Source organism: Somniosus microcephalus, chromosome 3 (genome assembly GCF_052327205.1).
Source record: "Somniosus microcephalus isolate GS21.2 chromosome 3, FLI_Smic_1.0, whole genome shotgun sequence".
NCBI lineage: Eukaryota > Metazoa > Chordata > Chondrichthyes > Squaliformes > Somniosidae > Somniosus > Somniosus microcephalus.
In genome coordinates this window covers 302,651,311-302,674,190 of record NC_140989.1, presented here as the reverse complement: position 1 = coordinate 302,674,190, position 22,880 = coordinate 302,651,311, and the positions used below count along the sequence as shown (strand labels likewise).

The following is a 22,880-nucleotide window of genomic DNA, read 5'->3' as shown; positions in this document are numbered from 1 at the left end:
AAATAATTCACTATTGCTTATTGACTCTGATCACATTGCTGTAAAAGAGTTCATTTATCATACTGGTTTCAAGACATTGATCAAAAGCTGAATAATTAACATACTTTGCACTCTGTTTGTGTGATCTTTTAACCATTAACACCACCATAAGATGAAAAGAGCATCTAGTCCATCCAGTCACTTAGATTTACTCAGATCGTTGCCATCGCTGCACGGACACCAAGCTATATTCCGTCAATCTCAGAACTGCCATAAGCATATACCTATTCCATTTATACCACAATCAAATTTGCATCATTGCATCGGGGGCTTGACCATTCTGGACATTGCTGGACCTGTGATCCCAGCAATTACGCCAGGATAGTGCCCTCCAGAAATCTTCACTGCCAATCCCAGCAGATTTTCCAGGGTCAAGAGGAGGATCCCTACATTACACTCTGGTAAGCACCCAGGCCACCAGGAGCATCTTGGGTGCACACCATGATGGAAAGGCTGGGAATCCTGGAACAACTTGCTGGTTATCGGGGGGGGGGGGGGGGGTGGGTGCTGCTGGGTCCTTCCAGGAATTATACGTCAAGTGCCCTCAGCAGTTCTCTTTGCAAGAAGACCACAATTAAATAATTTTGAAACAAATCTTCCCTTTTCTTTTGAGGGTCCAGGCTGGTATTGTGGAGCCCATGCACTTCCTTTGATGGGCCAGTATACCAGAAATATTGTCACTAATCCTGCATCAGGAACTCCCTTCCAAGGCCCAATAGAATCCCCTATCCAGGTCCTGACCTATTTTATGGCCCATCCAGCGCACTCCTGCTGGATTTTCAGCCCCAGTCCCTTTATGTTGCAGAACAACTTCAAGAATTTTGCCAGTTACTACCAAATCATGATTTTGCAAAAAGTGCATAATTGGCCCGTAGGGGCAGTTCAGGAGCTCAGTCTCCTTAATTTGATGGTGGACCCAAGTCCTGCCTTTGCTGCCAGTGGCACTGGCTGCTTTGCCCATGTGCAAACAGTGCAGCACTTGCAGCAGCACAAATGTTGAGTGCAGAACAAGCCAGCCAATAGAAAATGTCCTGATTTTAAACAACACCGTTACTTAAATACTCATTCAGATAATGCACCCCAGAACCATAAAGGTATAAAAATATTTTATTTTAAAATTGAGACTTTGAAGTTATAAAAAGCTGATCACATTTTTTTTAATGCATTGAATGGTTAACTATGCTTATCCTGGGTGCATAAAATTAATCAAAACTTTGCTTGGGGTACATAAGTAGAGAAATCTGACTGAGGAGAGGAAGCACCACTCTTGTACTCAAATACTGAAGGGTACAACAAAAAAGGTTGAAGTAAATACAAAATGAAAAGGACCACTTTGTGTGTCACTAACTGAAGGGTTGAAACATTGGGAGTGAATTGGAACAACAGTTTTCATAAGCAGCAAGGAGATGAAAGATTAGAAGCCTTCAGGGCTCAAAACACACACAAAACGAACTCTTCCCCAACAGCAGCTAAGGATCCCTTTAAATTCCGTTGGAAATGGCTTCCTCCGAACCAATACCACCCATGGATTGTGGAACTGGCAACAGCAAAGCAGGTTGGGTCAAAAGTGGTGTCAAGATGTTTGCTATATTATTTGACCCATTGTTACATACATTAATTAATTGTTCACAATAGTACAGTAAAGATATATGGGTAGCACTGCTACTTGTCACTAAAGAGTTGGAGGTTCCACTGCATAAGGTATTTATTTGGGAGTGAAGACCATCCTCCAGCAAAAGCACAAGTACCAGCTGCAACAAGGCGTCTGGAGTCAATGCAGTTACACAGGTCCCTTGTGCCTAGCTCCAATGAGGAAATAAAAGAATGACTTGTATTTATATAGTGCCTTTCACAACACCAGAACATCCCAAAGTGCTTTACAATCAATGGTGTACTTTTGAAGTGTAATCACTGTTATAATGTAGGAAATGTAGCAATCAAATTGTGCACAGCAAGGTCCTACAAACAGCAATGAGATAATGACTAGATAATCCGTTTCAGTGAGGCTGGCTGAGGGATAAATATTGGCCAGGTCACCAGGACAAACAAAGACGTTTGCTGGCATCTGAAGGATAGCAAAGGCAATTGCACTGTTTAATTTTTCTCATTTCTTGTGAAGCCTATCACTCATGGTACAAGTATAAGCCACATCCTATGATAGTTACCATGTGAAGCAGTGTACACAACTGCTGCCCTTTTGCACACACTCTTTTTAACAAAGCTGTTGCAGCTGAGGAACGGCAAACATACATTGAGGTGTCTTGGTTGACGTGCTCCATCACTAGTAGCAGCTTGCTCAGTTCTCCTTCAAATAATAGTCACAGTGGATTGCTGCACAGTGGAGCATTACAACTGCTTCCTGAATAGCATCCACTGACATGCATAAAGATATTTCGGTGGTCAGACACCACCTCACCATTATAATGGAGTGCAAACCCTATTTAAGAATGGCAAGAGGGGGAAACCAGGGAAATATAGACCAGTTAGCCTAACATCTGTTGTGGGGAAATTGCTAGAGTCTATAATTAAGGATAGGGTGACTGAACACCTCGAAAATTTTCAGTTGATCAGAGAGCCAGCATGGATTTGCCTGACAAGCCTGATTGAATTTTTTGAGGAGGTGACTAAAGTAGTGGACAGGGAATGTCTATGGATGTTAATTATACAGACTTCCAGAAGGCATTTAATAAAAGTCCCTCATAAGAGACTGTTAACTAAGGTAGAAGCCCACGGAATTGAGGGCAAATTATTGACCTGGTTAGGAAATCGGCTGAGCGACAGGAAACAGAGAGTAGGGATAATGGGTAGGTACTCTAATTGGCAGGATGTGACTAGTAGTGTCCCGCAGGGATCTGTGTTGGGGCCTCAACTATTCAAAGTATTTATTAACGACTTAGATGATGGCATAGTAAGCCATATATCCAAATTTGCCGATGACACAAAGATAAGTGGCATTGTTGGCAGTGTAGATGAAAGCATAAAATTACAAAGGGATATCGATAGATTAAGAGAATGGGCAAAACTGTGGCAAATAGATATCAATTTAGGCAAATGTGAAGTCATCCACTTTGGATCTAGAGAGTAGAACAGGGTACTTTCTAAATGATGAAAAGCTGAAAGCAGTGGAGGTCCAAAGAGACTTGGGGGTCCAGGTACATAGATGATTAAAATGTCATGAACAGGTACAGAAAATAATCAAAGAGGCTAATGGAATGCTGGCCTCTATATCTAGAGGACTAGAATACAAGGGGGTAGAAGTTATGCTGCAGCTATACAAAGCCCTGGTTAGACCTCACCTGGAGTACTGTGAGCAGTTCTAGGCACCACACCTTAGGAAGGATATATTGGCCTTGGAGGGAGTGCAGCGTAGGTTTACCAGAATGACACCTAGACTCCAAGGGTTAAATTACGAGGAAAAATTACATGAATTATGGTAGTATTCCCTAGAACTTAGAAGGTTAAGGGGTGATTTGATCGAAGTTTTCAAGATAAAAGGGGAACGGATAGGGTTGATAGCAACTCGCCAAGGCTCTTAGACAGCATCTCCCAAACCCATGACCTCTACCACATAGGACAAGGGCAGCAGGCGCATGGGAACACCACCGCCTCCAAGTTCCCATCCAGTCACACACCATCCTGACTTGGGAAGTATATCGCCGTTCCTTCATCGTCGCTGTGTCAAAATCCTAGAACTCCCTCCCTAACAGCACTGTGGGAGTACCATCACCACACGGACTGCAGCAGTTCAAGGCGGCGGCTCACCACCACCTTCTCAAGGGCAATTAGGGATGAGCAATAAATGCTGACCTTGCCAGCAATGCCCACATCCCATGAACGAATAAAAAGAGAAACTATTTCCGCCGGTTGGGGAGTCTAGGACTAGGGGGCATAGTCTAAAGATTAGAGCCAAACCGTTCAGAAGTGTAATTAGGAAACACTTCTGCCCACAAAGGGTGGTAGAAATTTGAAACACTCTTCTGCAAATGGCAAATGTTTCTAGACCAATTGTTAATTTTAAATCGGAGATTGATAGATTTTTGTTAACCAAAGGTATTAAGGGATATGGGCCAAAGGCGGGTATATGGAGTTAGATCACAGATCAGCTATGATCTCATTGAATGGCAGAACGGGCTTGAGGAGCTGAATGACCTACTCCTGTTCCTATGTTTTGTTTATGTTGGCTGTCAGAGCTGAGGGACCTGTCTGCCCTCTCAGGTGCAGTTAAAAGATCCCGTGGCACTATTTGAAGAGCAAAGAAGCTCTCCTGGTGTTTTATTCAACATTCATCCCACATCGAACAACACTAACACAGATTATCTGATCATTTATCTCATTGCCGTTTGTAGGATCTTGTGTGCAATTTGTTGTGTTTTCCTACAACAGTGGCAACATTACAAAAGTTCTTTATTGGTTGTGAAGTGCTTTGGTACATTCTCAGAACATGAAAGGCACTATATAAGTGAAAATTCTTCTACTTTTAATATGAAGAGTCCTAGTTCCCAAATGATGCTGTGTACCATCAAGTCAAATTGCTGTGCCCTGTCCAGCTTATGCCTCCTTTCCCTGGAAAAATGGTGAAGGTGTCTCTGTAAACAATGGTGATTACTTGCAGACTACCTGATGTAGCAAATGTCCCCTGTGATAGATTTGAAGGGTTTAGTAGCATGAAAGTTTCATGTTGTGGTAACTTTTCCTTCTATGTGAAGATGTAACCCTGTTCCAGATGTTGCCAGTAGGTTATCCTGCAGCAGAAACTCTGGCAGCCACTCATGTGAAGCAGTGGTGACAAAAACAGGTCTCCTGTAACATGTTGAGGTAGGTGTGGTGGGTTCTATAAATACAGGACCTGGAGTAATGACAGAAACAAGCAAAACACCCAAGGTGTTGCTATACTTGCATTTGTTGGTTCTGCATGAGCTCAGGATCACAAAATACACAAGGATGAGGAAGATCAATTGCCCCATCTTCGTTCACCTACCATTGTTTGGTCCACTCACATAATTAATTTAAGTTCTTCTTCAATTTCTGGGGTATCTCCTTCAATTCCAAAGCCCCTCTGAGTTTAGTATCGCCTGCAATTCTGACCAAGTTGCATTGAGTTTCTGAATGCAAGATGTAAATTAGAAACAGAAGTGGTTCCAACAGCAAGTCATGGGGCACCCCACTCAGTTCTTCTCCTTACCCTGAGACTACCCCTCTAACTAATGCCTGCTGCTTTCTACCATTCAGCCAATTTCTTACCAAGTTTTACCTTGAATCCCCATAACTTCGAACTTAACTACAGTAGCATCCTTTCATGTGGAACTTATCAAATGCCATCTGGAAATCTAAGTACACAACATTGTAGGGTTTACCATAGCCTTACTTAGGATGTCACCTCCTCAAAGAAATCAAGAAAGGTGGTTTGGCTGCAGTTTACTAGATTTTACAGTAAGACGCTTCACCACTGGCAGAGCCTCAGAAAGTCTTGGTTTTAGTGTTTACCAAAGGTAAAAGTTAATTCCTGTATTATTTTTGTTTGAGGAAGATAGGCCACTGTTTCCAGGCTTGATGCGTGCGCCTTCTTGAATATTATCAGAAACTTGTCACTTTTCTTTTCCAGTTAATTAGGGTCCCAATAATCAAACTAATCTATTATCAAACTACAATTAATTGATTTTACTTTTTAGTTGACATTTCAACTCTAAAGTTTTGCTCCTTGAATTGATGTAATATAATTACTAGGCAATATTGCTCCAATTTTATTCTCTCTAACAGTCTGTTCCTTTCACACAGTTACTTCCATGTCAGCCAAATATTCTTAATTTTGTTTCAAAATCAGAAAACACGAATGATTCATTTTGAAGGAACAAGAGCAAAGTGAATACTAAATATGTTACTATTTGGCTGACGGAGGAAGATTTGCTTGTTTTACATTAATCTTTTTGAGGTGGGAAGGAGCTTGTTCAGTTTTTCCAAAGAGATTGGTCCATTACTCAGTTTTGCCTGCATCAAATTGTGGAGTTTTGGGACCGAATAAAAATGCGCAAACCACATTTCTCCTTGCAAGCAGTGAATTCAAGCACGGATCACCACATCATTTTATTCTCTTGTAAATTATCCCTATATCCGCCTGACCTACATCTTTGCTGCTGAAAGGGTAGTGGGGCAGCCTGCTCCCCTACAGTATGGAACTGGTCCAGCAATCTCCCCAATCAACACATTATCAATTCTTCCTCCTAGCAATCATGCTTATTTTTCACCTAGCAAGAAAAGGGGGTGGGATAAGGACACATGAGTTATTTACAGCCCCTTCAGAATATAAAATCAGGGTCAACTGCTCATCAGACTAACATCCAACTGCATTATGCTCCAGGAATGCTTAACCAAATATATCTGGAGTTGAGCTGCTTTTAGAAATGAAACAATTCACAGTAAGAAAAGAAAATGTCCAATTTTCTGTCTTTTTCCATTCTACATTTTATTCCCATCATCATCATACAAAGCTCGAGATCCTCGTACAGCATATACAGTCAAACAATTTTCAAAGCAAATAAGGGAGGAAACAAATAAATTACTGGGTTATTATCTACGGCCCTTGCATTGAATCATTTTTTTTTATCAGTAACTAGAGCTCAAATATCAGAGAACTGTAATAAGGATAATTTGTTGTGCTAATTAAGTACATATTCTGCTGCACTTGAAATGGCTCAAATCAAAACAAAATTACCTCAAAACACGGCCTTGCACATCGATTTTGGGTTTTAAATAACACATGTGATGTGTATAACAGCAGAAAGCAATGATGGTGTTAAGCATTGGTGTTTTATGGAGACAATGTGTTAGACTTGAGTTAATCCCACCAAACTGCCATGTGCTGAGCTACAAGTTCTATCTATGTTAATGGGGAGCTATTGAGTGGAAAGACAAGCCTTTTGTCAGGGAGGAAGGGATGACTGGGGGAAGGATAGCCCATTACACCCGGCTGCTTTTTGTACCACCTAACGGTAGTGGCTGGGTTCAGAGCACCAACGGCAGGGGCATGTGGCACTTGTCCTCTTTGTCATGGATAATGCATGCTGTGGAAAAACCCAGAAAATACAGGGAGAGATAAATGATGCATTAGGACCAAGTGGAACCCTCAAAAGAGTTGTTAAACAAAGGAATTGGCACTAGTGCAATGTTACAGTGCCGACATGCTGTACCACAGAGTCTGTGGCATCCAGACGGAGTCAGCAGGGAAGATTCACAGAACAATGTGCCAACTGGAGGCATGTATAAGTGGCTATTTTACAGAGACCAGTGAACTAATCATCTGAATGTCCCCTTGGTTAAAGAAAGCTGCATGCTTCATAGGGAAATCAAAATAAATTATGAGGATTGGAGGAGAATATAAATTCAAGAAAAGAATTCAAACCAGTATTTTCCTCTGTTGCTATAAATACTTAGGCCGAGTTTTCCCATTTCTCCTAATGAAGGCCACATGGCTGAAATGTCACATCTGATGGGTTTAATTTTTCAGCGTATCTGATAAACAGCCTCTGTTACTATATACTAAAGAGATCTAATATTAACTCACTCATTACTGAATATATTTTTGGACAATTTGTCTTCTGGAATCCTTGGTACCTGATGGTGTCAGTAGAATCACTGCAGCTATAATGAGTGACATTCCGATGTGTGATATTGTGATGTGTGATACCCAACAAGGCAGATTGCAAAGTTGGTGTATAGGTAGAATCTATCCCAATGTGTGGCATACAGCAAAAGCATTCCTCATGGTGGTGCACAGCAAGAGGGGTCTGGATAGTGACATAGTGAGAAGGATAGTATAGAGTGAGAAGGATCCTAATGGTAGTATACACCAAGAGAGAGACCACAACAGTTGTATGCAGTTGGAGAAACCCCAGTGGGTGGGTTTTCACTTAGAGGGATTCCAACAGTGGTATACCGCAAGATAGATCCCAATGCGAGCAACAAAGAAAACAGGGATTGCAATGCTTGCACGCAGTGCGAGGAACCTCACTGCTGGTACAGAGTTAGAGAGATCCCAACTGTTGTGTAGTGAGAGAGAGTACTATGTAGTCAGAGGGATCCTAATGGTGTTACACATCAAGAGGATCTGAATGGTGGTACGCTGCAAGCATCATCATAATGGCATTCCAGAGGTAATATACAGTTGGCGGGGGGGGGGGGGGGGGGGGGGAAGCACCCTGACCATAATATATGAGATTCTGATTGTGCCACAGAGCAAGGAATGATACAAAATAAAATCCACTAATAGAGCAGTTTTCTTAAACATTTATTGGTTCAGATTTTGCTGGAGCGGGACATCTCGCAGCATGCCCCAATAGTTAAGACTTGTTCGTGCACATTTAGATTTTAACATTTTTGGGCCACAAAGTTTCTGGAAGTGTGAGCTGATACCACGAGGGCTACAGGGCATCTGGGACCCGGGCGAACAACAGGACAAACAGTGTATCTTCTTAACCAATGAGGTTTAAGGTTGAGAAATAAACAGAGGAAGGACTCATAAGGAGGGTGAATTAGTGTCAAATCAGGTACAGAAAGAGAAAGAGGGGGAAAAAAAGATTGGATTAAGAGAGAGAGTGAAAAAAGAGACAGAAAGGAAAAATAAGAAAACATAAAAAATGTGACTTTTTAAAAATCTCCTAAAACAATTCACACCAGAAGGAATGAGACTCCACACTTCTAATTGTTTACTTTCTGGGCAAAAACTGGTTGATTGGCAATTAACAATGATCATGTCGTAAAAGGGTACTTATCTTGTTAATTACCAGACTAAACTTTCTGTGGTGAGTTTAATGGGCAATTAATGTGCAAATGCAGCAACTTCATGAAAATCACGGGGAGGTTAAGGGCGAGATGCCGATTTCACGAAGCTAACGGCAGAGCAGCGCAAATCGTCCCGCAACTTGTGGCGATTCACAATTCACAGGGTATCTCTTCCTCGCTACAAGTTTCTGGTTGATTTGCGCATTTACACACTGTTACTTTTTCAGCAAAATCTGGCCCAGTAACTCATTCACAGGCCCAAATTCTCACTTAGCATTAAAGAGAACACACTACTATTGTATGCCTATACTTCCACTTGTGATGCTAACTTGTTTTATTCTTGGAACAAACTGTATGACATTCTTTGAACAAAGGAGACATAGAGTGAGCATAATTAATAAGAATTTCAGAAAAATTCTAAAACGGTTCTCAATATTTCACAAAAGCAAAACTTGATGAAATGTTAACAATCAAAATATGGCACTGTACTGAGAGTTCATGTATCACCATGCATGGTTAATGAAAGGGTTGTTGAAAAAGAACCTAGAATTAACATACTAAGACCTGTGGAGCATCCTTTTGAAGAGATCTGGGTAGCATTTGATCTGCATAATGGTCTAAATTTGGCATGTAATGCAGATTCATAGTAAAACAAGAGTCTGATAATGAACACCTTTAGTAACACTGTCAAAAATCATTATGTGGCACATGGATGTATTTTTGGGGGTAGTGGAGATAAAAATGAGGCGACCGATTTAAATTCTGGAGTCTTATCAGATCAGACTGCAGAAACAGAATTTCCGTACGATATTGTTTATTGACAGCCATGACATATTGCCTTAAACACTCAGTTGCAGCATCCTCTTTAGCTCAGGCCACCCAAAAGGCAAAATCCAGTTTCCAACTACTGAAACTCCTGCAGACCTTTGTCTAAGATTATTTTGTAACAATCTACTGCATCATACCCATTTCAAATGAGCTGAGGCTTTATCTTGGAGGATATTTATTTTCACTTTATAATAATTGCCTTTTAGTAACTGCAATCCCAAAGGTTATTTCATGATTCTGTAGAAATGTTTTAATTACCTGCTCGAGGACGTGCTGGGCAAAGACCTCCTCATGGCTCCAGGGCTCATGCTATAATACGAAGATCCCTCCAAATCTGAGAGGGAGAAATTCGGGCCTGTTCCGGCAGCTATTGGTACTGGGAAGTGTAAAGAAAAACACATCATTTAAGTAAGAAAAAACTTTTGAGACATATCAGAAAACTGCTAAGATTTACAATGGATTTGCATTATATTGCAGTCAGCTCATTTTTGGCAGTTTGTGCTAGGCAGTCTTTTAATGAGAAATGTGCATAAAGTAAATGTGAGGCAATTGTAGGAAGTAGTATGACTGATTAGTGCAGAATTTGACCTGGGATCAGACCCATCACAATTCAGACACCTTGCAGCGAGAAAGCTGATGCAGTGTGTGCAGTAATGCACCAGGAAAAATAGCCACATCGCAGTCCCACTGACTTCAAAGAAAATCAATCAGAGCTGCAATCTCAAATGCCTAGCCTTAAGGTCTTATCTATTGCTTCTTTAAGAATGAATACTAAGGACATTTGCTTTTAAAGACATTCATCATTTTTTTTTTTAATGGCAATATTCATTTTGTTGCCTAATGTGGTCCGGAATTAAAAACTGCCAAAAATAAAGCTATGTAACAATCCTGTTATTCAAACCAACTTTGCAAAAATAATTTTATGAAACTTAAGTGGCTACAATAAAGCCAAGATATGAACAATAATTGTGCAGAGATCTGAAATAATCCCTTCAAAAGCCAAAAAAGAACTCAAAATAATTAAGACTACCTTCACTGCTAAAGAACTCAAGCATCGGTTTGTCTTATTGACAGTATGGTAACATGACTGGACTAATGATATTTGAGAACTGACATAGATCAAGAAATAGGGCACTTTTAAAGTAGAGTTTATGTATGATAAAAAATCACATGGCTTTGTTAAGACTTTTGAAGCTTAGCTTCATAACTGCAATTAAAACAGATTAGCAACGAATACTTGGGGTCACATAGGTAGTTTATATCCCAATTCTAACTTTATTGCAACATTTTTTTCAGTTTTAAATCAGAACAACGAGCATTTTACCAACCTTAGAGCACCTTAAGCAGTACATCACCTATATTGCACCTCAAACATGATGGCGAGCTTTTCTGATCCTCACCACTTACAAACACAGAAACACACATATGCACATCCCCCTCCGCAAGGGCCGCTCATCCTTCCATGACACATAAAAGTAGGTAGCCATTTTACACCCAGACCTCTAATGTTGCTGTTCTTAAGCTCACCATTGGAAGGTAAAGGAGATAATGCATTGTATGATTCCATCCCAGTCCAGAATTTGTTGCCCGATATAATGAATGAGCAGAAAATAGCAGGCTGGCAAGTATTTAAGCACAAACCTTGGCTGGTGTGTATGTGCATATGTTACATAAGGACTTACATGTACATGGCACCTCATCAGATCTCTCGCAAACATCCCTGCTAGGCTTCCAAACTGTCTCAATTACTATTACACCAATATCAGGGAACTGCCAGTGAGGCAAAGGAGATAATGCATTGAATGATTCCATCTCAGACTTTTCCTCCTTCACTTTACACAAGTATCTGACCTGCACTGAGCACTTTTTTACGTCATACCCAAAGTTATGAACTAGTCCTGAGAAGAATTGAGGATAAAACCTCACGTTCTACCATTCTGCAGCATTGTACGCAGGAGCATCAACATGCTGTGCAACTGCACTGGCCTGACAGTTTATAGCATCAGTATGTAAAGAAACATTAAAAAGTGGGAGTGTTTAAGGAAAAATCTTGAGTAATGTAGGAGCCACTTTGTGCAGCAGTTTGTCAATTAGGAGTCAAAGGGTGACAAAAACAAAAAACTGTTCCCTGCAGCTGTTCATATTAAACTCCTTACAAAGTGGGAAAAAATGAAAAACAACCTTTAGGAAGCAGACTATTTTAAGGTTGACCTTTTGTGGCTTCACACGTTTTCTCCTCAGGTGCTAAAGCTGTAAAATATTTGACAAATAGCCACTTTTCCACCATAAAATAAATGTATACTAATTAAAATTGACAGGATCACTTTGGTTTGTTAACTTAACCCTTTCAGACCTCGATTTTCTTCGGAACTTTCACTGTACAGCGACCTTAAATTAAAGAACATTAGAAGTATTTTGAGACAGTTTACTAAAATATTGCAAGGTTTGATCAGTTTTATCTCGTATTGCACAGTTATTCTCAAAGCCAACTACTCTTTTCTCTGTAGGCTTTCTAACTACACTACATTCGACACTACAGCAAACTGATAGAACTGTCAAGTAGAGACAGGGATCCTTACTGCATTGAAATCGAGAATCATTACACCGTGTCCTACTCTAATTCTCCCCGAGACCTCAAAACTGTGGAATTTGATCAGTACTCGTATAATTTACAAGTTTTAAAGTCCAAATCACCTAACCACTAATGCGTGTTTTATCTTGTCTTCCCGCCTACTCTTTTCAAACTTACCAATTCCCTGCATTATGAGCCTTGGGCCTTTCCAAATAAAATAAGCCTCTTAGAAGAGCCAATTTGGAAACAAACTGAGTTAATTTGGAACCATCAATAATGCATGCTGGCTAGATCAATTAAGTGAATATTCTGCTAATTGAATACATGTGCTATAACTTAAAAAAACTAAAGCTGCTGTAGGATAAATATATCCTACAAATAATCCAACCTGATTCCTGATCTGTGCTGAGTTAGTTGATCTAAAATGTGACGGCAACTAGGGTAGAACAATTGTCCTCAACACCTCCGGGCTAGAGACAGTTAGGGTTTCACTCCTGATTGCTATTTAGTGGCTCCTGCTGTAAAGTGCATGTGCATAGACATCAGGTGAGGAGAGGATCGAGCTTACTGAAAATGTTCTCTGTGCTTAAATAGCCTGCTGACATTCATTAATTGGGCTTGCATGTAAAGAATGGAAGAATGGTCACTTTGGCAAGGTACAGGAGGGCTGACAATGTAACCACACAAGAGCAGGAATCAATACATTAAAAAGAGGGGTGAAAAAAAAATCGGGACAGAAGAGTCAAAGTTGGTAGTCATTATGCATGTTAATATACTAATCCTACAGTGTTAGCAGCTGCTAGTCTGCGCATAATGAGGACCCAAACTCAGCTGGGCTGTTAGGAGGGCTTGGTATTAGTATATGTCCTAAAATCTAAATAAGTCCCCCACCCAGTGTTTTGTTGTTTTATTGTGAAGTGAAGTCATTTATTCATTTTGTAATACCTGCACTGCAGTACAAGATCAATTTCTGGCCTGAATAAGAATGTTTGCAACTCATTTCTAAAATTACTGGTAGCTATTGACCAAACAATTATCCTGAGTTCCATTTACAAACACAATAAACCACCAACTTCATGGAGATTTTGTGCAGCTCTAATAGGTTATTGATTGTGCAAGGTTTCAGTAGAATGGGGATGGATGCATTGCAAAATCAAAGCCCGAAGCAATGTCACTACAAAGCACCCATGGTGTATATACTCAAATAGATAACCTTCACATTATTCAATATAGTCACCAATTAACATAATTAAAAACTAGCTGTTCACCCTTGGTGCTGCACACAAGTAGTCAAGACGACCAAATAAACATTTTAGGCTCAACAGGGGACATGCGAAATCCCCATAAGCATCAATGGGGTTCCCCTTCTGTCATTCGTTGGGCCGGCCCACGTCATCCCAGGGGTGATTGCAAACTGCCTGCGCCCCGAGATACGTGGGCCTCTGCCCGCGGGTACCCGGAGGGGCCCAGGACTGTGAGTCTCCGTGCCTCCCAGACCACCAGGTATGTGGGCATTTTATATGTGGATCGGTGGCATTTCCCCGCAGGAAGCCTCCGACCGCAAATTCAGGGCCATTACATTCAAAAGCTTTTAAAATCTGCCTATTAGTATCCTTGTGCCCAAAAGGACCAGCTTAATTTTTAGAGCCTCCTCAAAGGTCTGCAAACAAGCGCGATTGGAGGAAGTGGGTGCGTGGCCAGTTTTGTGGGCGGGTTTTGCTTCTAGTGCGATGGTTTTTAAACTAGCGCAAAAGATTGCGGAAATTCAATTCGTGCTGAATGTAATTTGCACATAAAATTCTGCGATCTTTTGCGCGGGTTACAGCGATTTCAGGCAAATTGCACCAAAAAAACCAGTGCAACCAAGCGAAAACTCTACTCCCTGATTTTTATGATTTTACATTGGAAACCTCTGATGGCACAATAGCAGAACACGTAGCAATGGAAACCCCCATCACTGCACCACCTAAAAGATATTGCAGGTAAACTTTCACAATGAGAGAAGTCACTGATAGAGACTGACATAGGGGTTTTCAATACATTATGAAATGGAGTACTGTTATCAACTTACCAATTTTAATATTTGATACACACACTAAGTGTGTGCCCAGAACAGAGAGAAACAAAGCTGGAAGTGCAAGTTAGAAAGGTAGTCAGCAAAACTAGTAGGGAGCAGAAACAAATGCCAACAGTAAAGAGGGTCAAAGTGCAGAAAAATATTAGAGGCAGAGTTGAAGGCACTTTATCTAAATGCACGTAGCATTCGCAACAAGGTGGATGAATTAATGGCACTAATAGAAGTAAATGGGTATGATGTAATTGCCGTTACAGAGACATGGTTGCAGGGTAACCAAAGCTGGGAACTGAATGTTCCAGGGTACTCAACATTTAGGAAGGACAGACAAAAAGGAAAAGGAGATGGCATAGCGCTGTTAATAAGGGATGAGATTGGTACGGTAGAAATAAAAGATCTTGGCTTGGCAGATCGTGATGTAGAACTGGAATCAGTTTGGGTGGAGCTAAGAAACAGCAAAGGGCGGAAAACATTGGTGGGAGTTGTGTATAGGCCACCAAACAGTAGTGGTAATGTCGGGCACAGTATCAATCAGGAGATTAGAAGTGCATGTAACAAGGGCAATACGGTAATCATGGGGGACTTTAGTCTACATATTGACTGGGCAAATCAAATTACCACTAATGGTGTGGAGGACGAATTCTTGGAATGCATGCGAGATGGTTTCCTGGATCAGTATGTGGAGGAACCAACCAGGAAACAGGCTATTCTGGATCTGGTACTGTGTAATGAGAAAGGGCTAATCAATAATCTTGTGGTAAAGGGGCCTTTAGGGACAAGTGACCATAATATGATTGAATTTTATATTAAGTCTGAGAGTGATGTAGTCCAATCTGAAACTAAGGTCTTCAATCTAAACAGAGGAAGCTACAAGGGTATGAGGGACAAGTTGGCCATGGTAGATTGGGAAATTACACTAAAAGGTATGAAGGTGGACATACAATGGCTAACATTCAAGGAAATAATGCATAATTTGCAACAAACATATATTCCTCTAGGGCATAAAAACCCAAAAGGAAAAGTGATCCAACCATGGCTAAAAAAAGAAATTAAAGCTAGTATTAAGTCAAAGGAGGAAGCTTATAAAGTTGCCAGAAAAAGCGGTCAGCCTGAGGATTGGGATCTTTTTAGAAATCAGCAAAGGGGGACCAAGAAATTGATAAAGAAAGGGAAAATGGAATATGAGCACAAACTAGCGAAAAGTATAAAAACAGATTGTAAAAGCTTCTATAGGTATGTGAAAAGGAAAAGACTGGCGAAGGTAAATGTAGGTCCTTTACAGTCAGAGACGGGAGAATTTATAATGGGGAATGAGGAAATGGCAGAGAAATTAAATAAATAGTTTGTTTCTGTCTTCACGGAGGAAGACACAAAAAACCTCCCAGAAATACGAGAAAACCAAGGGTGTGGAGAGAATGAGGAACTTAAAGAAATTATTAATAAAAAAACAGTAATAGCAAAATTAAAGGGATTAAAAGTCAATAAATCCCAAGGACTGGATGACCTACATCCTAGGGTTTTGAAAGAGGTGGCCATTGGGACGCATTGGTTGTCATCTTCCAAAATTCTATAGATTCTGGAACGGTTCCTGCAGATTGGAGGATAACAAATGTAACCCCGCTATTTAAGAAAGGAGGGAGAGAGAAAACGGGGAACTACAGACCTGTAGTTGGGAAAGTGCTGGAATCTATTATAAAGGATGCAATAACTGGGCACTTAGAAATTAATAGTAAGATTGGGCAGAGTCAACATGGATTTATGAAAGGGAAATCCTGTTTGACAAACCTATTGGAGTTCTTTGAGGATGTAACTAGTGGGGTAGACAGATGTGGTGTATTTGGATTTTCAGAAGGCCTTCGATAAGGTCCCACACAAGAGGTTGGTGAACAAAATTAGGGCATATGGAATTGGGGGTAATATACTAGCTTGGATTGAGAATTGGTTAACAGACAGAAAACAAAGAGTAGGGATAAACGGGTCTTTTTCAGGATGGCAGGCTGTGACTAGTGGGGTACCGTAAGGATCGGTGCTTGGGCCCCAGCTATTCACAATCTATATCAATGATTTGGATGAGGGGATTAAATGTAATATTTCTAAATTTGCTGATGACACAAAGCTAGGTGGCAGTGTCAGTTGCGAAGAGGATTTGAAGGGGCTTCAAGGGTATCTCGACAGGCTCAGTGAGTGGGTGAGAACATGGCAGATGGAATATAATGTGGGTAAATGTGTGAAGTTATCCACTTTGGTAGAAAAAACAGAAAGGCAGAGTATTTCCTAAATGGTGAAAGATTGGGGAATGCAGATGCTCAAAGGGACCTGGGTGTCCTTGTACATGAGTCACTGAAAGTGAATGTGCAGGTGCAGCTAGCCATTAGGAAGGCAAATGGTATGCTGGCCTTCAATACAAGAGGATTTGAGTACAGGAGTAAAGAAGTCTTACTCCAATTATATAGGGCCTTGGTGAGACCACACCTGGAGTACTGTGTACAATTTTGGTCCCCTATGGAAGGATATACGTGCCATAGAGGGAGTGCAACGAAGGTTCACAAGATTGTGTCCTGGGATGGCGGGACTGTCGTATGAGAAGAGATTGAGTAAACTAGGCCTGTATTCTCTTGAATTCAGAAGAATGAGAGGGGATCTCATTGAAGCATACAAAATTATTACAGGGCTTGATAGGGTGGATGCTGGGAGAATGTTTCCCTTGGCTGGGGAGTCTAGAACCAGGGGCCACAGCCTCAGGATAAAGGGTAGGCCATTCAGGACTGAGATAAGAAGCAATGTCTTCAAACAGAGGGTGGTGAATCTTTGGAATTCTCTACCCCAGAGGGCTATGGAGGCTCAATCAATGGGTATATTCAAAACAGAAGTTGATAGATTTCTGACTAGTAAGGGCATCAAGAGATATGGCGATAGGGCCGGTGAATGGAATTGAGGCAGAAGATCAGCCATGATCTCATTGAATGGCGGCGCAGGCTCGAAGGGCTGAATGGCCTACTCCTGCTCCTATTTCTTATGTTCTTATGCTCTTACACCAAGAATAGTAGTCTCTGAGATATTGCCCCTATGCTAACTTGCACCAAGTCCCGTTCACCCATCCCCCGTGTTCTTGCTGACCTACATTGGCTCCCGGTCACCGAATGCCTCGATTTTAACATTCTCATCCTTGTGTTTATTTCCTTCCATGTCCTCGCCCCTCCCTATCTCTGTAACCTCCTCCAGCCCTACAACCCTCCGAGAACTCTATGATCCTCCAATTCTGCCCTCTTGTGCATCCCCCACTTCCTTTGCTCCACCATTGGCGACCGTGCCTTCAGCCGTCTAGGTCCTAAACTCTGGAATTCCTTCCCCAAACCTCTCTCTCCTCCTTTAAGGCACTGCTTAATAACTACCTCTTTGACCAAGCATTTGATCACCTGTCTTGATGTCTCCTTCTTCGGCTTGGTGTCAATTTTTGTCTGATTATGCTCCTGTGAAGCTCGTTGGGACGTTTTACTATGTTAAAGGTGCTATCTAAAGGCAAGTTGTTGTTGAGAAGTAAAGTAACTTTTCCCAGGATTGTTTACTGAGTTTTCTTGCAGTTTTGGCACATTTTTAATATAAGCTATTTCTAACAACTACAGAATAGCCTAGGATATAATTTAAAATTCTGAGTAATATCTGTGCTGAAGGACGGACCACGGTTACGCTCCTGGACACCCAGCATTAAAGACTTAAAGATCAGGCACAGTGTGGCTATCCATCTCCACGTCTCCAAAGTTTTCTCTGCACTGTCCTAACACTGCATGATCCAACTTTAGCCTCAGTAATGCATCTTCTACAGTATCAGTAATTCCACAATGGATGTCCGAATGACATTGATAAATTCTGCCGGGAATTTCCACAAGGCTTCTCCCGCTCCGCTGCCAGAACTTTGCTGGGAGTTTAGTGGAAACCCTGTTTATGACATGAGGAAATTCATGTCTTTAATGTCAATTTAGGATAACCTAAAGTTTTAAATTTCAAACCAGAACTAGGTTCACACTGTCCAAACTGACAGCAAAACATCAGTTTTCAAACAGAGATGACTTTCATCCATTAACTTGGTCATAATTCATACACGGGCAAAACAAAAATCCATTATGCCACAATTTCAATTTGTCGTAGAATCTAATAAAATCTCTGTGATCTCCCCAATGACTTGGTCTGCTGTGGTATTGAACTACAAGATCCTTGCATCAGTTAACTGAACTCAGGGTAGCTGTGAGGGCAGTACAATTGGCATCTGTGCCCCTCAACTAGGGATTGGGGGGGTGGAAAAGTCCACCAAGATTCCTGCCCATGATAGCTATACAATAACAACACCCTGCATTATGTAGAGCGTTTAATATAGAAAATTGTCCTAATGCACTTCCCAAAAGCGTAATCAGACAAAAATGAACGTCAAGTCAATGAAGGACATTTTAGGAGTGGTCTAAAAGCTTAGTCAAAGAGGTGGGTTTTTAAGGAGGGTCTTAAAAGTGAGAGGAAGGTGGAGATTTAGGGAGGGAATTCCAGAGCATAGTGCCTAGGCAACTGAAGATACATATGGAAAAAGGGCCACTTGGGCCTGGAGAGGGTGAAGAAAAGAATAGGAAATTGTGCTTCCAAACTATACAGACTTACATGGAAATTTGGTATCTCAATTCTCATATCTATCTATATATATATAAATCGGTCGATCTGTCTGTCCTTCTGTCCTTCTGTCTGTCTATCCTCACGTGTGCGTCTGTCGGGCTATGCGCTCGAAAGTTACAGAGCGTACCTACGCGTGCGTTACGTTGAAAGAAAGCTTACCTTTCCAAACGGTCTTAAGCGTATTTACGTTTCGGCCGGGCTAAAATCGCGCCCGCGGTATCCGAAAAACCTTCAACATTCCGCTCATTAGCATCTCATTATCCGCTCATTAGCGACAGAGTGACCTCGAGGTCTTATCGTTCTGAACCGAGGTGAGTAGCCGCCATCTTGCTTCCATTCTTTTTCCTGCTTTCTGCGTCTTTCTTTTCAAATATACATTTCCAGCAAAATAAAATTGAATTTATTAAAGTGTTTTTAAAAAAACTTCATTCATTTGTAAATATTTTCTCTAACCTGAAGATTCTTTTTCCTACCTTTCCCCGTTTTTGTTAGGCCTGAAAGCCTGGGTGTTTCTTGCCCAGCCAGGCCCGACCTAGGTAATTCTCCCACGGCTTCTGCTAAGCTCCTCACCCCGCCCCCGCACCCCCCCCCGTGTCACGTTACCCGGGGCAACGGCGTCAGCCACGAGGGTCAGGGTGCGCGCGCAGCAGGAGCAGCTGAGACGCGGCGTCTCTCTCTGTTCCGTGTTCGGCTCGGGCGGGGGGGGCGGGGCTCTCGGGAGTGCGGAACTCGGCCGAGGCTTGGTGAGCGGGAAGGGTTACCCCGGCAACCGGGCCCGCCGGCCGTCTCTCACAGACGCAATTGGCGGACTTCAAGCCGGCTCGGCCGGGGGGGCGGGGCTCGGAGAGCGGGGCTCTCGGGAGTGCGGGGCGGGGCGGGCGGGGCTCTCGGGAGTGCGGGGCGGGGTGGGGCTCGGAGAGCGGGGCTCTCGGGACTGCGGGGCGGGCGGGGCTCGGAGAGCGGGGCTCTCGGGAGTGGAGTGCGGGGCGGCGCGGCCGGTGCTCGGGAGGACGGGGGCTCGGAAGGGGGGAAGGGTTACTCCGGCAACCGGGCGTGGCCGTCTCTCAGCCTCAAGCCGGCTCACGCCTGTTCTCGGGGCTTGGCTCCAATTGCGGCCGCGGGCCACTCACCCTCTCTCTCTCCTTCCCTCTGTCTCTCTCCCCCCTCCTCTCCTCCCCGCCCCCTCCCCCCTCCCCCCTCCCCCCCTCTCCCCCTCCCCGCCCTCTCCCCGCCCTCTCCCCCTCCTCTCTTCCCCCCAGTCGCTCTCTCTCTTCCCCCCAGTCGCTCTCTCTTTTCCCCCCAGTCGCTCTCTCTCTCTCTCTTCCAACAACAACATGCCCTCAAAAAAGCCTCGGCACCGCCGGGCACTTCAGCTAGTATATATATATAAAAAGATACTTCTGTCTGTCATTCCATCTGTCTTTCTGTCTGTCTGTCTGTCTTGAATTAACTCGAAAGTTATAGAGCGTACCTACACGTGCGTTACGTCGAAAGAAAGCTGACGATTCCAGAACCGTCCTAAGCGTATTTACGTTTCGGCCGGACAAAAATTGCGCCCACGGTATCCAAAAAACGTTCAACATTCCGCTCATTATCTGCTCATTAGCATCGAGTGACGTTGAGGTCGACCAATCGTACGGCGGGTTCCTGGCGCGTGCGGCCGGGCCCTCCTACGGTCGAGTGACGGGACGATTGACCAATCCTACGCTTCGGTGACCTGACTGTCCACCAATCGGTGCCTGTGTGGGCGGGCCTTATCATTCTGAACCGAGGTGAGTCGCCGCCATCTTGCTTCCAAACTTTTCCATTCTTTTTCCCGCTTTCTGCGTCTTTAAAAAAAACGTTGCTTTTAAAACACATATTGTTTTTTAAAAAAGTTAATTACTTTCTAAATCTTTTATCTAATCTCATTAATTTTCCTACCTTTCCCCGTTTTTCCAGGTAGGCCTCGAAACCTCGGCCTCTCCTCCGCACCCACGCCCGAGCTAGGCACCTCCCGGCCCCAGTCAACAAGCGGCCCCCCGATCGCCGCCATCTTTGTGAAGGCTGGAGGGGCGGGCCTCAGCCGAGCGCCGCTATCTTAGTAAAGGCTGGTGCAGCGGTGGCGGCACGGAGCTCCGCGGAGCAGGTGCGCGACGGCGTCTAACTCGCCCCCCCCCCCCCACAGTCTGTCTCTCTCTCTCTCTTCCCCGCGCCTCCTGAATGCGCGGGGGAAGAGGCCCGGCGCACCGTGGCCGCTTTCGGAGACTTCAACTCCGTGACAGGTGAGGAGGGTCTTTGTTCACGTTGGGCGGCGGGCGGGTTCCTCGGGTGCAGATCCCTGGCGGTGTGGGGCCGGAGCCCGGCTCATACCTTGCCCCGGAGAGCGGGCGGACGGCGGGGCCTGGAGTAGCAAATCGGGCATCACGGCAGAAGAAAAACTGAGAGCGACAGAGGGGAACAGACGTCAGAGAGACAGAGAAATAGGGAGGGAGGAGAGGGAGAGGGGCATGGAGGGAGAGGGGGCAAGGAGGGAGAGGGAAGAGAGAGAGGGTGGGGGGAAGAGAGAGAGGGTGGGGGGGAGGGGAGAGAGAGAGAGAGGGTGGGGGGAGGGGGGGGAGAGAGAGGGTGGGGGGAGGGGGGGGAGAGAGAGGGTGGGGGGAGGGGGGGAGAGAGAGGGTGGGGGGGGAGGGGGGGGAGAGAGAGGGTGGGGGGAGGGGGGGAGAGAGAGGGTGGGGGGAGGGGGGAGAGAGAGGGTGGGGGGAGGGGGGGAGGAGAGAGGGGTGGGGGGAGGGGGAGAGAGAGAGAGGAGAGAGGTGGGGGGGAGAGAGAGGGTGGGGGGGAGAGAGTGAGAGGGTGGGGGGAGAGAGAGAGAGGGTGGGGGGGGGGAGAGAGGGTGGGGGGAGGGGAGAGAGAGAGTGGCAGGAGAGAGGAGGGTGGGGGGAGGGGGAGAGGAGGGGTGGGGGGAGGGGGAGAGAGAGGGGTGGGGGGAGGGGGGGGAGGAGAGAGAGAGGGTGGGGGGAGGGGAGAGAGAGAGGGTGGGGGGAGGGGAGAGAGGGTGGGGGGGAGGGGAGAGAGAGAGAGGGGTGGGGGGGAGGGGAGAGAGAGAGAGGGGGTGGGGGGGAGGGGAGAGAGAGAGAGAGAGGAGAGGGTGGGGGGGAGGGGAGAGAGAGGGGGGAGGGGAAGAGAGAGAGAGAGGGTGGGGGGGAGGGGAGAGAGAGAGAGGGGTGGGGGGAGGGGAGAGAGAGAGGGTGGGGGGGAGGGAGAGAGAGAGAGAGAGGGTGGGGGGAGGAGGGGGAGAGAGAGAGGAGGGGTGGGGGGGAGGGGAGAGAGAGAGGGTGGGGGGAGGGGAGAAAGAGATGAGGGTGGGGGGGAGGGGAGAGAGAGAGAGGGTGGGGGGGGGGGGGAAGAGAGAGGGTGGGGGGGAGGGGAGAGAGAGAGGGGGGGGGAGGGGAGAGGGGGTGGGGGGAGGGGGGAGAGAGGGGTGGGGGAGGGGGGAGAGAGAGGGTGGGGGGTGGGGGGAGTGTGGAGAAGAGGAGGGAGGGTGGGGGGGAGGGGGGGAGAGAGTAGAGAGGGTGGGGGGAGGAGGGAGAGAGAGGAGAGAGAGGGTGGGGGGAGGGGAGGAGAGAGAGGGTGGGGGGGAGGGAGAGAGAGAGGGTGGGGGAGGGGAGAAGAGGAGGGAGGGGGGGAGGGGAGAGAGAGAGAGGGGTGGGGGTGGGGGGAAGGAGAGGAGGGAGGGGGAGGGGAGGGGGGGGGAGGAGAGGGTGGGGGAGAGAGAGAGGGTGGTGGGGGTGGGGGAGGAAGAGAGTGGTGAGGAGGGTGAGGGGTGTATGAGGGTGGGGGAGGGGGAGAGAGAGGGTGGGGGAGGGGGAGAGAGAGGGGGGTGGGGGAGTGGGGGGGTGGGGGTGGAGTGGTGGGGGTGGAGGGTAGGGTGGGTGGGAGAGAGAGAGTGGCGGG

At 44.9% G+C, this 22,880-nt stretch overlaps 1 protein-coding gene across 13 annotated transcripts in view; it reads right to left on the bottom strand.

Moving 5' to 3' along the window:
• The window catches only part of nfia (nuclear factor I/A), an 885,553-nt gene that overhangs the window by 175,130 nt on the left and 687,543 nt on the right, over positions 1–22,880 (bottom strand). For all 13 annotated transcript variants that reach the window (XM_085982852.1, XM_085982857.1, XM_085982863.1 and 10 more), the window contains one exon: positions 9,901–10,018. In XM_085982852.1, coding sequence (XP_085838978.1) covers positions 9,901–10,018 — 118 coding nt within the window. The remainder of the gene's footprint in view (positions 1–9,900; positions 10,019–22,880) is intronic.